Source organism: Antedon bifida, chromosome 7 (genome assembly GCF_963402885.1).
Source record: "Antedon bifida chromosome 7, ecAntBifi1.1, whole genome shotgun sequence".
Lineage (NCBI taxonomy): Eukaryota > Metazoa > Echinodermata > Crinoidea > Comatulida > Antedonidae > Antedon > Antedon bifida.
The window spans coordinates 21,473,160-21,486,515 of record NC_136232.1 but is presented as its reverse complement, the minus strand read 5'-3'; the positions used below and the strand labels follow the sequence as shown (position 1 = coordinate 21,486,515).

Below are 13,356 nucleotides of genomic sequence, written 5' to 3'. Positions count from 1 at the left end.
TCAAACGGTAATTCCGATTAATATTCGTAAAAAGCAAACAATTTTTGCACAAATGGCGTGTCATACTTATACTTGCGCAATCAAATGCGTATTAAATACAACAAACCAATAAAATAGAGACCTAGGGCCAATTTAACTGTATACTGTGCTTTACATTCTATAAAATGTACAGTTTGTCTGGTCTAGATTGGTTAATGTACGTTTTGGTGTTCTGCGTTCTCACGTAGGTCTACCCACCAGAAGACTGCAGTAAATTAGGCCTAATGTGAATTATTGTTGAGTTTCTGAAATGAATTATTTGGAAATTCAACCAAAATATATTACATCATTACAAACGTTTTTTCAGTAAAACCATTACTGCAGTTTCTGATTATTGAGGCATTCCAAGTTTATTAAAACCTTGTTCATTTTATGAGTTTAACAGATATCCAGGGGCCCTCTTTAATAACAATTAAAATCTGGGTAATAGTGCAATTAAATCAACTCTTTCTTTCAAATCGATTGTTTCACTCCCATTATTGTTTAATTAATTTGAAAATATTTATTTGAAAATGTGTTTATGAAAGTATAATAGAATATATTGAATATGAACAAATTGATTTCGCTACTTTTTTCTGAATATTTTATTAATTTTATGATTATTTTGTTTTTAATTTGTAAATAAACTCGAAGTATTGTATTACATTAAATTGTATTCCAGACATACGGTATTAGCCATGTATCACTAAATGCCACTAAGTTTGATGCTGTTTGTTTTTCGCACAACATAGGGCCTACATTGTAGGGCCTACTGATACCATACTTCCAAAGACATCATTTTCAAAATATGTTTTGGTTCCGATCCCCAGTTTGTGACTTGGCAAAGATTTGTTTTGTTTATTTTTTATTTTTTTGTTATATTATAAAAGTTACATAAGTTATAAAAGTCTTACATTCAAAACTTGGAATAGAGGTTACGCCAATGCCAATTATGGTCAAATCATCTCTTTATTTCTTTCAAGTAATTCTTTCAAATAATTTCTTACCCTCCTCTTATTGGCGAATTTCTTTTTGCTGTTGGTTGGGTTTGTGTGTATAGTATATAAGTATAGTGTGTTCCGTTTTTGGTCGTTTATTCAAATGAACAGAATGTTAACGTCATCAGTTTACGTGCTCGTGCGTAAACCCTATTTTTCGATTGTTTCTTGTATTCATTCCGGTATGACGCTCTGTTTTATTTCCGAGATTTATTTATAGGATTGCATAGGACTACATATATTGTCTTCCCGTAATTATTTAGGGAAACTACTAAACTGACAGTAATAAAGTTGAATAATAAGAAATAAAGTTGTATAGTTAGCGTATACATTTATTTTAATTATAATGTAAATATTTAAAATGTACTATGAATGTTTTTGATTTATCTTTTTTTTTATTACCATATTCATCTTCGTCATCATCTTTATCAATATCATCCTCACAACTACCATTATTCGCATCGTATCTGTATCTGTTTCTGTTGACGTATAATTAATTTTAAATCTTACGTGTATATAAGCAAGTTTCTATAGAAAACAATGGCCCTGTAGGCACGATTAAACTATTATCGTCTACTTACCTAAAAGAACATTTATATTCATGAGTGATAGGCTACATAGTATTTAAAAAAACTATATTGGATATTTTTATTTCATATTTGGTAAACGGTAATGATAAAATGTGCTATTATTAAACAAAATATCACTAGTAAATTTATAGTTTCATTTACTGGGTAGTATTATTTCCAATTGATTGTGGTTTACAACGAAAACCGGTTAATGCAATAGGACCTCTCTTAAGAGAACACATTTTTGACCCGTCGAAGTATGTCCTTAATAAGATTGACCCTATTATATAACCTTATCACATTATTCCCCTGTCGTTCCTCTCACTGGAAGTGTCCCTGTAGGAGTGTCCCATAAATAGAGATGTTGAAAGGGACACGGGTTCTACTGTATTTACCATCATCGATGTAATCTCAGTTGTGTTTACGTTAATATCGAATTGACCAAAAATTGGATGGAAAAAAATGTTTTTACCTGAAAAAATTGTCAAATTTTCTACGTAGTACTTAACTTTGTTAAAACTAAAAAATAACCTTTTCAACGTCTGATTTAATTTATCTTCATTTTTCATGTTTTGGGGGACAATACATCTTTAACAATATAATTATATTTCATAAAAGCATCCGTTGTTTACAATGCATTCTATGTAGTGTTATAATAGACAATAATTTAATATTTTTCTTCCGTGTTTCAGTCATTAAGTTTCATTTTGGTTTCATAAGTACTTACGTTTAAACATAAGATTCAATAGACAGAACGTTGCTACTGAGTGAGTCAATAAACTTGTGACGAAAAAAAAATCGTTTTCGTAAGCCGTTTAATTTCTCCCGTGCTCAAACTCAATATAAAACGTATTAATTTGGTAACCACCGCTGTTATATTCACCGAGATGACTAGTCGTTGTTCTTGGTTGAGAATAATAATATATTGAGTAGTTTTTTATATAGTCTTTTTATAATACAATACAAACATATATAATTTAAAAAAAAACAAAACAAAGGGCCGGGACAAACAGAATAAGTATAAATTATTAGAATTTGATGTGATGATGATCGACCACCACCGAGGTTGCTCATGGAATAGTTTTATACACACCTTATTTTCATTAGGCCTACACTGTAATATTATGGATTTTCAGTTTGAGGATCGACTTGAACTGTACTGTAGAGAAAGCATCAATAATTTATTTCTACAGTGCATACAAATAATCTTAGAAATGATCATCATTTTGAAGATTATTTGTATGTACATCGTTTTGTTTTTTATGCGTTTTTATTTATTTTTTTTATAAAATATTTTAATTTAAACATTGAATAAACAGCAAGTTCGAGGTATGGGCGATTTGGGTTGGCGAAGGAACAAACTTGGCTGGCGAAATTGAAACTTCATCACGTGACATAATGTCACATGGCCGAGCTCTTTGTAGCAAATCTTAAAATATGTTCTTATTTTAATACAGAAAGTCACGTGCCCGAAACAGATTCTTATAATGTAACACACTGTATATAAAATAATAGGATTATATATTATATAATCAAACTATTAAACTATTTTATATTCAGTGTGAGTTGTAGTTTTCATCTGTTCGTACCAACCATTAATAATCATGAAATTGTTCCTGTGCGTGATGCTTGTTGCTGCCTCTGTCGCGGCAATGCCTAATACAGAGTGGGAGATGTTTAAGCTAAAGTTTGGTATGTTGAATATTATGATTTTTATTTTTAAGTACTAAAGCCTTATTTTTAGTGATGAATAAACTTAATCAATTCCATAGGCCATGAATTATTAGCTTTGTGGCAACAACATTTAAATGTTGAATATTGTGATTTTTATTTTTAAGTATAAGTACTAAAGCCTTATTTTTAGCGATGAATAAACTTAATCAGTTCCATAGGCTATGACTTGTTAGCTTTGTAGCAACAACATTAAAAAGACATTGTGTTTACGAATGTGGAAATTAGCGCCCCAAACGGTTTGTTATGATTACATACACATTTCGATTGTAGATGAATGTTAGAAATTTCCATCTGTTGTGTTTTCAGACAAAGCGTACACTCCAAAAGAGGAAGGCTACCGCAGATCAGTATTTGAAGACCATCAAAAGTTCATTAAAAAACACAACGCCGAATTTGAAGAAGGACTTCACACCTACACTGTCGCAACCAACAAGTTTGCTGATCTGGTAAGTTAAAATGAGATTTCTTCAAATGTTGCATTGCTATGATATCTATGATCATTTGCGTTTTCAAACGTTGCATTGATATGAAACGCCATTTGCGTAATTTTTATTCATATTACAATTTTATGTAACGCTGTTTACGCAAGTTTCGACAATTCGATTTCTGTGATTTTGTTTTCTAGACCAACGCCGAATTTGTTTCGTTGTTCAATGGTTATTTGAGAGTGAATAAAACCCGCGGATCAAAGTATCTGGAACCAAGTAATGTTGATGTTCCAACTGAAGTAGACTGGAGGACCAAGGGTTACGTCACGCCTGTAAAAGACCAGGTAGATGTTAACCTATCTAATATAACAAACGCTTTCGAAGTATAATGTAATTAACGATGTGTTTACGAAGTATCAATATAATATGCTTAAAACATAGTCAGCATTAGCTAACTTTCATTTGCTATCTTAAGCTCACTCCCAGTTTCACCAGAACAGTTTTCAGTAATTGGGCCGTTTAGGCATTGCGTCATTCTATTAATGAATGATGCATAACGAAGTGTAACTAGCGCCATCACCATAACTGCTAGTGAGATGTGACGATGAAGAATGTGTAATAACGATCACACCTGGCTCACAATCTCGTCCATCAAAAGATGAGGACGACTGAAAAATAATTAATAATAAATAAATATTAAACGTATAAGTTATCGAACACTCCGATATTGTAAACTCACTAGATTAAAGTTTTAACCACGGTCATAAGCAAGAGCTGACAACAGCAATTTCTTATTTTGTGCATATTAAGTTGTTTTAAATACTTTGTTTCAGGGTCAATGCGGTTCCTGCTGGGCATTTTCTACGGTAAGTTTAGTATTTTAATTTAAAACAATGTTATTATTGTTATCATCAACAATAGCAACAAAATCTAATGATTTTAATCGCACTGTGATCCTTTTTTTTTTAAATTTCATTTGTGGAGCTTGCAGCTTTTTGAGATTTAATAATTACTATTACTAACATTTTTAATTTTATTAATGAAACAAGAACCAATTATTTATTCTTTGTATAGACTGGTTCTTTGGAAGGTCAGCATTTCAAGAAATACAACAAACTGGTCTCTCTCAGTGAACAACAACTTGTCGACTGTTCTTTGGACTATGGTAACATGGGTTGCGATGGAGGATTAACGGATTTTGCTTTTCAATATATCATGGACAATGGCATTGAATCAGAGGAAAGCTATCCATATCTTGGGAAGGTATGTATGCCTATATTTGATATCAGCATTATTTGTATTTTTCCATGTACACATTTTATATATGGAACAAATAAAGATTTGATTTGGTTTTATTTGATTTGATATTGTTATAAGACATTTTGACCTCTGGACTCCCGTCACATCGAATGGTCGTAATTTGTCGGATATCGTGTTTGTCAAAAAAAACATGAGCCTAAGTCAGACTTAGGCTTAGTTTACGTCTTTCGCTCTGTCGGGTGAAATAAATTGTTACAGGAGATATGTTTGTCTAAATAACAATCTTTTCAGATCACACTTCATTCGTAATGCTCTTGATTTTACTTTAGGATGGAATTTGTAAGAACGATACTAGCCAGGTCGCTGCTAATATCACCGATTATATATATATATATGGTGGTGAAATATTCCTAAAGCGTGCTGTAGCCACTGTCGGACCAATCTCAGTTGCAATGGATGCTAGTGAATTCTCATTCATGTTCTATGATCAAGGTACTTTGTTAATGTTGTGTTTTTATAGTTTATTTTGTATTTACTGTTTGTTTGAGGGTCCCTAATGATCAGCTGATGCTGGATGGACCACCCTCATAAAATATTGTTGAAATAAATAAAATAAATAAAATAAGTACTATACTATTAGTTTCGTAGGCCTGCTAATCTCATTGTACGTTAAATGCATTTGTTTTTCACCCTCAATATAATCTCTCAACTATTATATTACAAAAATTCAATTAGTTCAATGGGTTTCAAATCGTGGGCTCCAGATTCACAGCTGAGGTCTATCAATTCAGCCAAAGGACTGGCTTGTAATCATAACCAGTGATGGTTCAATGTTTTTATTTACCACCTTATTAGGAGTCTACTCTGACCCAAGTTGCAGTAGCATATATCTTGATCACGCAGTTTTAGTTGTTGGTTACGGCTATGACATTTGGGGCGGACCCTACTGGTTGGTCAAGAATAGGTGAGTCCGACAATACACACAACAAATAATTTTCATTGGTTAAATGTTGTTTTCCATTCGACAAATCAGATCCTTGTCTCATTATATACATTGCATGTATACGCATGCGCAAACCCGTATTTAATGCACAATATTATGAATAGTATGACTCTATTTTATCATCACGTGTCAATATCTATAAAATGTTTCAATCAAAATGTAAGTTTTACTCGGCTGTAATATCAGGTAAAAATAAAGTATATACGAAAAAAATGTACTTATGACTTTAATAACCTACAATGTTTCCATTATTAAAAAAAAGTGACCAGTTAATTGCTTCTTTAAATTCTTTCAGCTGGGGTACTTCTTGGGGAATGGAGGGCTACTTTATGATTTCCCGAAAACACAACATGTGTGGAATTGCCAGTGAGGCCATCTACCCATTGGTCTAAATTTAGGTGAGTTAAAATAAATTTAGTTATGATGTTGAAGATAATAACATAACAAAACAAAATTACTGTTTTACACAAAGAGCAATACTAGCATTATTATATGAATTAACTATTATTTGTGATAACATTTTTGTTAGTTATGAGGATTGTGAAGATGTTATTAGGAAGCTTTCGATTTCTAGGAACTACGTCATGCTAATTCATTGTGCGCAACCGCGGGACATTTTGATGCGCTTTCTGACACAATTGATCTCAGTAACACAGTTTTGGCGGATTGCATGTCCGGCCAGGCGAAGACCAACGGCACAATACATGTTGTAGGTCTTTGTAAATTAAAAGCTTCCTAACACATCAACTTGGTGTAAAAAGAATGTGTGTTTACGGAAGCTGTTCGATATGGTTAAAATAATACCGGTAACAATAAAAACATTCATATTTTGGTTTCTTCTTTCTTCTAGATTTGCTTTATAAGGCAATTATCGAAGCTTATACGTACATTTGTAGAAAATCAGAAGATAGTATAAACTGAAAGCTTATTATTCTAGTAAAAAAAATGTTGGAAATACAACTTATCCGTAACAGGACGCACGTGCACGTTTAATTTATGGTAATCTACGGATGATTGCATTAACATTCTTTAGTTCTGATTTGTTGCGCATTTTTCACGTCACAAACAGTCGATGAAAATATTTATACGCATGCGTAATAGTCAACACTTTCGATTCGCATGAAGAAATTCGTCTAGCGCAATTTAAACATGCTTTACACACTAGGTGAATTTATTGGTGGTAATCGAAAGACCCAGTTTTTACGCATACGTAATCAACCATCTTTCAAATCCGTTTCCGTGCCAAATTCATGCGTAATAGTCAACACTTTCGATTCGCATGAAGAAATTCGTCTAGCGCAATTTAAACATGCTTTACACACTAGATGAATTTATTGGTGGTAATCGAAAGACCCAGTTTTTACGCATACGTAATCAACCATCTTTCAAATCCGTTTCTGTGCCAAATTCATTTCTTTTTTACTTTTTACAAGTTTACTTGTTTACATTCTTAAAATTGAGCAGCTAATCGGAGTTCATTGCAATTATGAAAAAAGGGGTAAAAACGTTGCTGTTTTTTGAGAAAAAAAACATCACTATAATTGACAAATTTCGGCCTTTTTATTTTTTGACATAACTAGTTACTGTGGCTCAATAACATTGATAACACAGTATATGCGCATATGGCAATATTATCGCATAATAATTGAATTTTTTCCCCAAAAATTGCCAAAATTATCCACTTTTTAAAATTCAATAGTTACGCAATAATATTGCCATATATGCGCGTATATTGTGGTATCATTATGTTATTGAGCCATATTAACTAGTTATGTCAAATAATAAACGGGTCGAAATTTGGTCATTTTTCAAAATATCTACATTTTAAAATTTATAAATTATGTGATAATATTGCCATATATGCGCATGTATAGTGTTATCATCATTTTATAGAACCATATTAACTAGTTATGTCAAAAAATAAAAGGATAGAAATTTGGCCAATTTTCGAAAAATAATCAACGTAGGCCTACTATAGTACAGGGATTTTTTTCGAAAAATTGCCAAAATATCCACTTTTTAAAATTCAGTTAATGCGATAATATTGCCATATATGCGTATATATAGTGTTATAATCACCTTATAGAGTCATAGTAACTAGTTATGTCCAAAAATAAAAAGGTCGAAATTTTGGAATTCTTCGAAAATTTCCCTGTACTATAGTAAAGAGAATTTTTGAAAAAATAGCCAAAATATCCACTTTTTAAAACTCAGTTCTTATGCGATAATATTGCCATATATGCGCATATATTGTGTTATCATCACCTTATAGAGTCATAGTAACTAGTTGTGTCCAAAAATAAAAGGGTCGAAATGTTGGCATTTTTCGAAAATTTCCCTGTACTATAGTACAGAGAATTTTCCGAAAAATGGCCAAAATATCCACTTTCTAAAATGTAGTTATTATGCGATAATATTGCCATATATGCGCATATATTTTGTTATCATCACCTTATAGAGTCATAGTAACTAGTTATGTCAAAAAACAAAAGTGTCGAAATTTTGGCATTTTTCGAAAATTTCCCTGTAATTAATAGTACAGAGATTTTTTTGATTTTTTTGAAAAATGGCCAAAATATCCACTTTTTTAAATTCAGTTATTATGCGATAATGTTGCCATATATGCGCATATATTGTGTTATCATCACCTTATAATAGAGTCATAGTAACTAGTTATGTCCAAAAATAAAAGTGTCGAAATTTGACAATTTTTCGAAAATTTCCCTGTAATATAGTACAGGTATTTTTTCGAAAATGGCCAAAATATCCACTTTCTAAAATTCAGTTCTGATGCGATAATATTGCCATATATGCGCATTATTGTGTTATCATCACCTTATAGAGTCATAGTAACTAGTTATGTCAAAAAATAAAAGGGTCGAAATTTGACCATTTTTAGAAAATTTCCTTGTACTATAGTACAGGGATTTTTCCGAAAAATGGCCAAAATATCCACTTTCTAAAATTCAGTTATTGTGCGATAATATTGTCATATATGCGCATATATTGTGTTATAATCACCTTATAGAATCATAGTAACTAGTTATATCCAAAAATAAAAGGGTCGAAATTTTGGCATTTTCGAAAATTTCCAAAATATCCACTTTCTAAAATTCAGTTATTATGCGATAATATTGCCATATATGCGTGTTATCATCACCTTATACGCCTAAAGGGATTTTTTCGAAAATGGTCAAAATATCCACTTTCTAAAATTCAGTTCTTATGCGATAATATTGCCATATATGCGCATATATTGTGTTATCATCACCTTATAATAGAGTCATAGTAACTAGTTATGTCCAAAAATAAAAGTGTCGAAATTTGACAATTTTTCGAAAATTTCCCTGTAATATAGTACAGGTATTTTTTCGAAAATGGCCAAAATATCCACTTTCTAAAATTCAGTTCTGATGCGATAATATTGCCATATATGCGCATATATATTGTGTTATCATAACCTTATAGAGTCATAGTAACTAGTTATGTCCAAAAATAAAAAAGGGTCGAAATTTGACCATTTTTAGAAAATTTCCTTGTACTATAGTACAGGGATTTTTTCAAAAATGGCCAAAATATCCACTTTCTAAAATTCAGTTATTATGCGATAATATTGCCATATATGCGCATATATTTTGTTATAATCACCTTATAGAGTCATAGTAACTAGTTATGTCCAAAAATAAAAGGGTCGAAATTTTGGCATTTTTGGAAAATTTCCCTGTACTAGGCCTATAGTACAGAGAATTTTCGGAAAAATGGCCAAAATATCCACTTTTTAATATTCAGTTATTATGCGATAATTCAGTTATTATGCGATAATATTGCCATATATGCGCATATATTTTGTTATCATCACCTTATAGAGTCATAGTAACTAGTTATGTCCAAAAATAAAAGGGTCGAAATGTTGGCATTTTTTGAAAATTTCCCTGTACTATAATTTTCCGAAAAATTGCCAAAATATCCACTTTCTAAAATTCAGTTATTGTGCGATAATATTGCCATATATGCGCATATATTGTGTTATAATCACCTTATAGAATCATAGTAACTAGTTATATCCAAAAATAAAAGGGTCGAAATTTTGGCATTTTTCGAAAATTTCCCTCTACTAATAGTACAGGGATTTTTTTTCGAAAAATGGCCAAAATATCCACTTTTTTAAATTCAGTTATTATGCGATAATATTGCCATATATGCGCATATATTGTGTTATCATCACCTTATAGAGTCATAGTAACTAGTTATGTCCAAAAATAAAGGGGTCGAAATTTGACCATTTTTCCAAAATGGCCAAAATATCCACTTTCTAAAATTCAGTTATTATGCGATAATATTGCCATAATATGCGTGTTATCATCCCCTTATACGCCTAAAGAGATTTTTTCGAAAATGGTCAAAATATCCACTTTCTAAAATTCAGTTCTTATGCGATAATATTGCCATATATGCGCATATATTGTGTTATAATCACCTTATAGAGTCATAGTAACTTGTTATATCCAAAAATAAAAGGGTCGACATTTTTGGCATTTCTCGAAAATTTCCCTCTACTATACAGGAAAGGAAAATGTTCGAAAATTCCAAAATTTCGACCTTTTTATTTTTGGACATAATTAGTTACTATGACTCTATAAATATATAACACAATAAATGCGCATATATGGCAATATTATCGCATAATAACTGAATAAAAAAAAGTGGATATTTTCGAAAAATTGCCAAAATATCCACTTTCTAAAATTCAGTTAGTATGCGATAATATTGCCATATATGCCCGTATATTGTGTTCTCATCACCTTATGGGGTCATAGTAACTAGTTATGTCCAAAAATAAAGGGGTCGGAATTTGACCATTTTTCGAAAATTTCCCTGTACTGTAGTACAGAGAATTTTTTGAAAAATTGCCAAAATATCCACTTTCTAAAATTCAGTTCTTATGCGATAATATTGCCATATATGCGCATATATTGTGTTATAATCACCTTATAGAGTCATAGTAACTTGTTATATCCAAAAATAAAAGGGTCGACATTTTTGGCATTTCTCGAAAATTTCCCTGTACTATTAGTACAGAGAATTTTTTTAAAAATGGCCAAAAAATCCACTTTTTTAAATTCAGTTATTATGCGAAAATATTGCCATATATGCGCATACATTGTGTTATCATCACCTTATAGAGTCATAGTAACTAGTTATGTCCAAAAATATAAGGGTTGAAATTTGACCATTTTTCGAAAATTTCCCTCTACTATACAGGAAAGGAAAACTTTCGAAAATTCCAAAATTTCGACCTTTTTATTTTTGGACATAACTAGTTACTATGACTCTATAAGGTGATGATAACACAATATATGCGCATATATGGCAATATTATCGCATAATAACTGAATTTAAAAAAGTGGATATTTTCGAAACGGCCAAAATATTCACTTTCTAAAATTCAGTTCTTATGCGATAACATTGCCATATATGCGCGTATATATTGTGTTATCATCACCTTATAGAGTCATAGTAACTAGTTATTTCTAAAAATAAAAGGGTCGAAATTTGACCATTTTTCGAAAATTTCCCTGTACTATAGTATTTCTAAAATGCAGTTCTTATGCGATAATATTTCCATATATGCGCATTATATTGTGTTATCGTCACCTTATAGGGTCATAGTAACTAGTTATGTCCAAAAAATAAAGAGGATCGAAATGTTGGCATTTTTCGAAAATATCCACTTTTTTAAATTCAGTTATTATGCGATAATATTGCCATATATGCGGATATATTGTGTTATCATCACCTTATAGAGTCATAGTAACTAGTTATGTCCAAAAATAAAAAGGTCGAAATTTTGGAATTTTCGAAAATTTTCCTGTACAGGGATTTTTTTTCTAAAAATTGGAAAAATATCCACTTTAAATTCAGTTCATAAAGATGTATTGTCCCTTTGTCAAATTCAAAAAAAAAAAACGGGTCATTTTGAAGTATCATAATAGTTATTAATTTTCACCAAAAATGAGTCGAAAAAAAAATCATCTAACTGAAATACAAAGTTTTCTATCAAAACATATCTCATAATGCAACGCGCTTATTTGGCTACTCTGTATGCATAATCATAAAACTTCCTCGCGATCTGTGTGAAAACACCTTCTCATCCGTGACGAGTTGTAAACAATCCTAATTAGCATCATGCAAAATGTATAGTCATGGTTTGAAATCTTTGTTTACTTTCGCTCGGGACGATTATCCAGACGAAATGTAGTCAAATGAATTTAGCTGTTAATTACGTAAAATTGTTGTTTTTGGCTCGAATTTTCGACTTAAGGTGAATAACTTTAATATTACTTTGATATGGCCAATTTAAATTTTGAATATTTAGACCATTGTTTTGTGTGTTTCAAGGGACAATACGTTGATCATTATACCCTTACACACACCAATCTTGCTTGTATTTTGTATTTTAAACGATGTATTTTATCTGTATTTTAAACGATGTGTTTTATCTGTATTTTACCAATACATTTTTATAATTTTATGTAAAATTTTCGACTTTAGGTGAATAACTTTAATATTACTTTGATATGGCCAATTTAAATTTAGAATATTTTGACCATTGTTTTTGTGTGTTTCAAGGGACAATACATCTTTAAGCAGAATGAGAAACTCATTCCTCCCTACTGCAATGAGGCAATTCAATGAAACCTGGAAACGTTGATCATTATACCCTTACACACACCAATCTTGCTTGTATTTTGTATTTTAAACGATGTATTTTATCTGTATTTTAAACGATGTGTTTTATCTGTATTTTACCAATACATTTTTATAATTTTATGTAAAATTTTCGACTTAAGGTGAATAACTTTAATATTACTTTGATATGGCCAATTTAAATTTAGAATATTTTGACCATTGTTTTTGTGTGTTTCAAGGGACAATACATCTTTAAGCAATAACATTGCCATATATGCTCATATATTGTGTTATTATCAACTTATTATAGGGTCATAGTAACTAGTTATGTCAAAAAATAAAAGGGTTGAAAATTTGATATTTTTCGAAAAAAATCAACACATCCCTGTACAGGGAATTTTTAGAAAAATTACCAAAATATAAGTTTTTAAAATTCAATTATTATAATTTTAATTTCTCTAGACAAAAAATCTCTCCACACCATTAGACAGCAATTTCTTAATTTATGGACAAACTTACCACACCCCCATTAACAGACTTGCCATATGGTGTTTACATGGGCATGGAGAGCCGCTGAAGGAGACATAGTGTTCAATTTGTTTGATGGAAAGCAGAGCAGAGTGTCAACTTTTCTTATAATTATAATAATTATCTTT

General features: G+C 30.9%; 1 protein-coding gene across 2 annotated transcripts in view; it reads left to right on the top strand.

Moving 5' to 3' along the window:
• The first annotated feature begins 3,130 nt into the window (after window positions 1-3,130).
• Window positions 3,131-13,356, top strand: part of LOC144848529 (procathepsin L-like) — a 27,221-nt gene continuing 16,995 nt past the window's right edge. The window contains exons 1-9 of one of the 2 annotated variants that reach the window (XM_078705317.1): window positions 3,131-3,277; window positions 3,626-3,765; window positions 3,945-4,091; window positions 4,581-4,613; window positions 4,822-5,010; window positions 5,337-5,499; window positions 5,863-5,971; window positions 6,306-6,408; window positions 6,861-7,867. In XM_078705317.1, coding sequence (XP_078561443.1) covers window positions 3,190-3,277; window positions 3,626-3,765; window positions 3,945-4,091; window positions 4,581-4,613; window positions 4,822-5,010; window positions 5,337-5,499; window positions 5,863-5,971; window positions 6,306-6,402 — 966 coding nt within the window. In that variant the 5' untranslated portion in view covers window positions 3,131-3,189 and the 3' untranslated portion in view covers window positions 6,403-6,408; window positions 6,861-7,867. Of the gene's footprint in view, window positions 3,278-3,625; window positions 3,766-3,944; window positions 4,092-4,580; window positions 4,614-4,821; window positions 5,011-5,336; window positions 5,500-5,862; window positions 5,972-6,305; window positions 6,436-6,860; window positions 7,868-13,356 lie in introns of those variants that run through there. The other variant, XM_078705319.1, reaches the window with a different exon arrangement.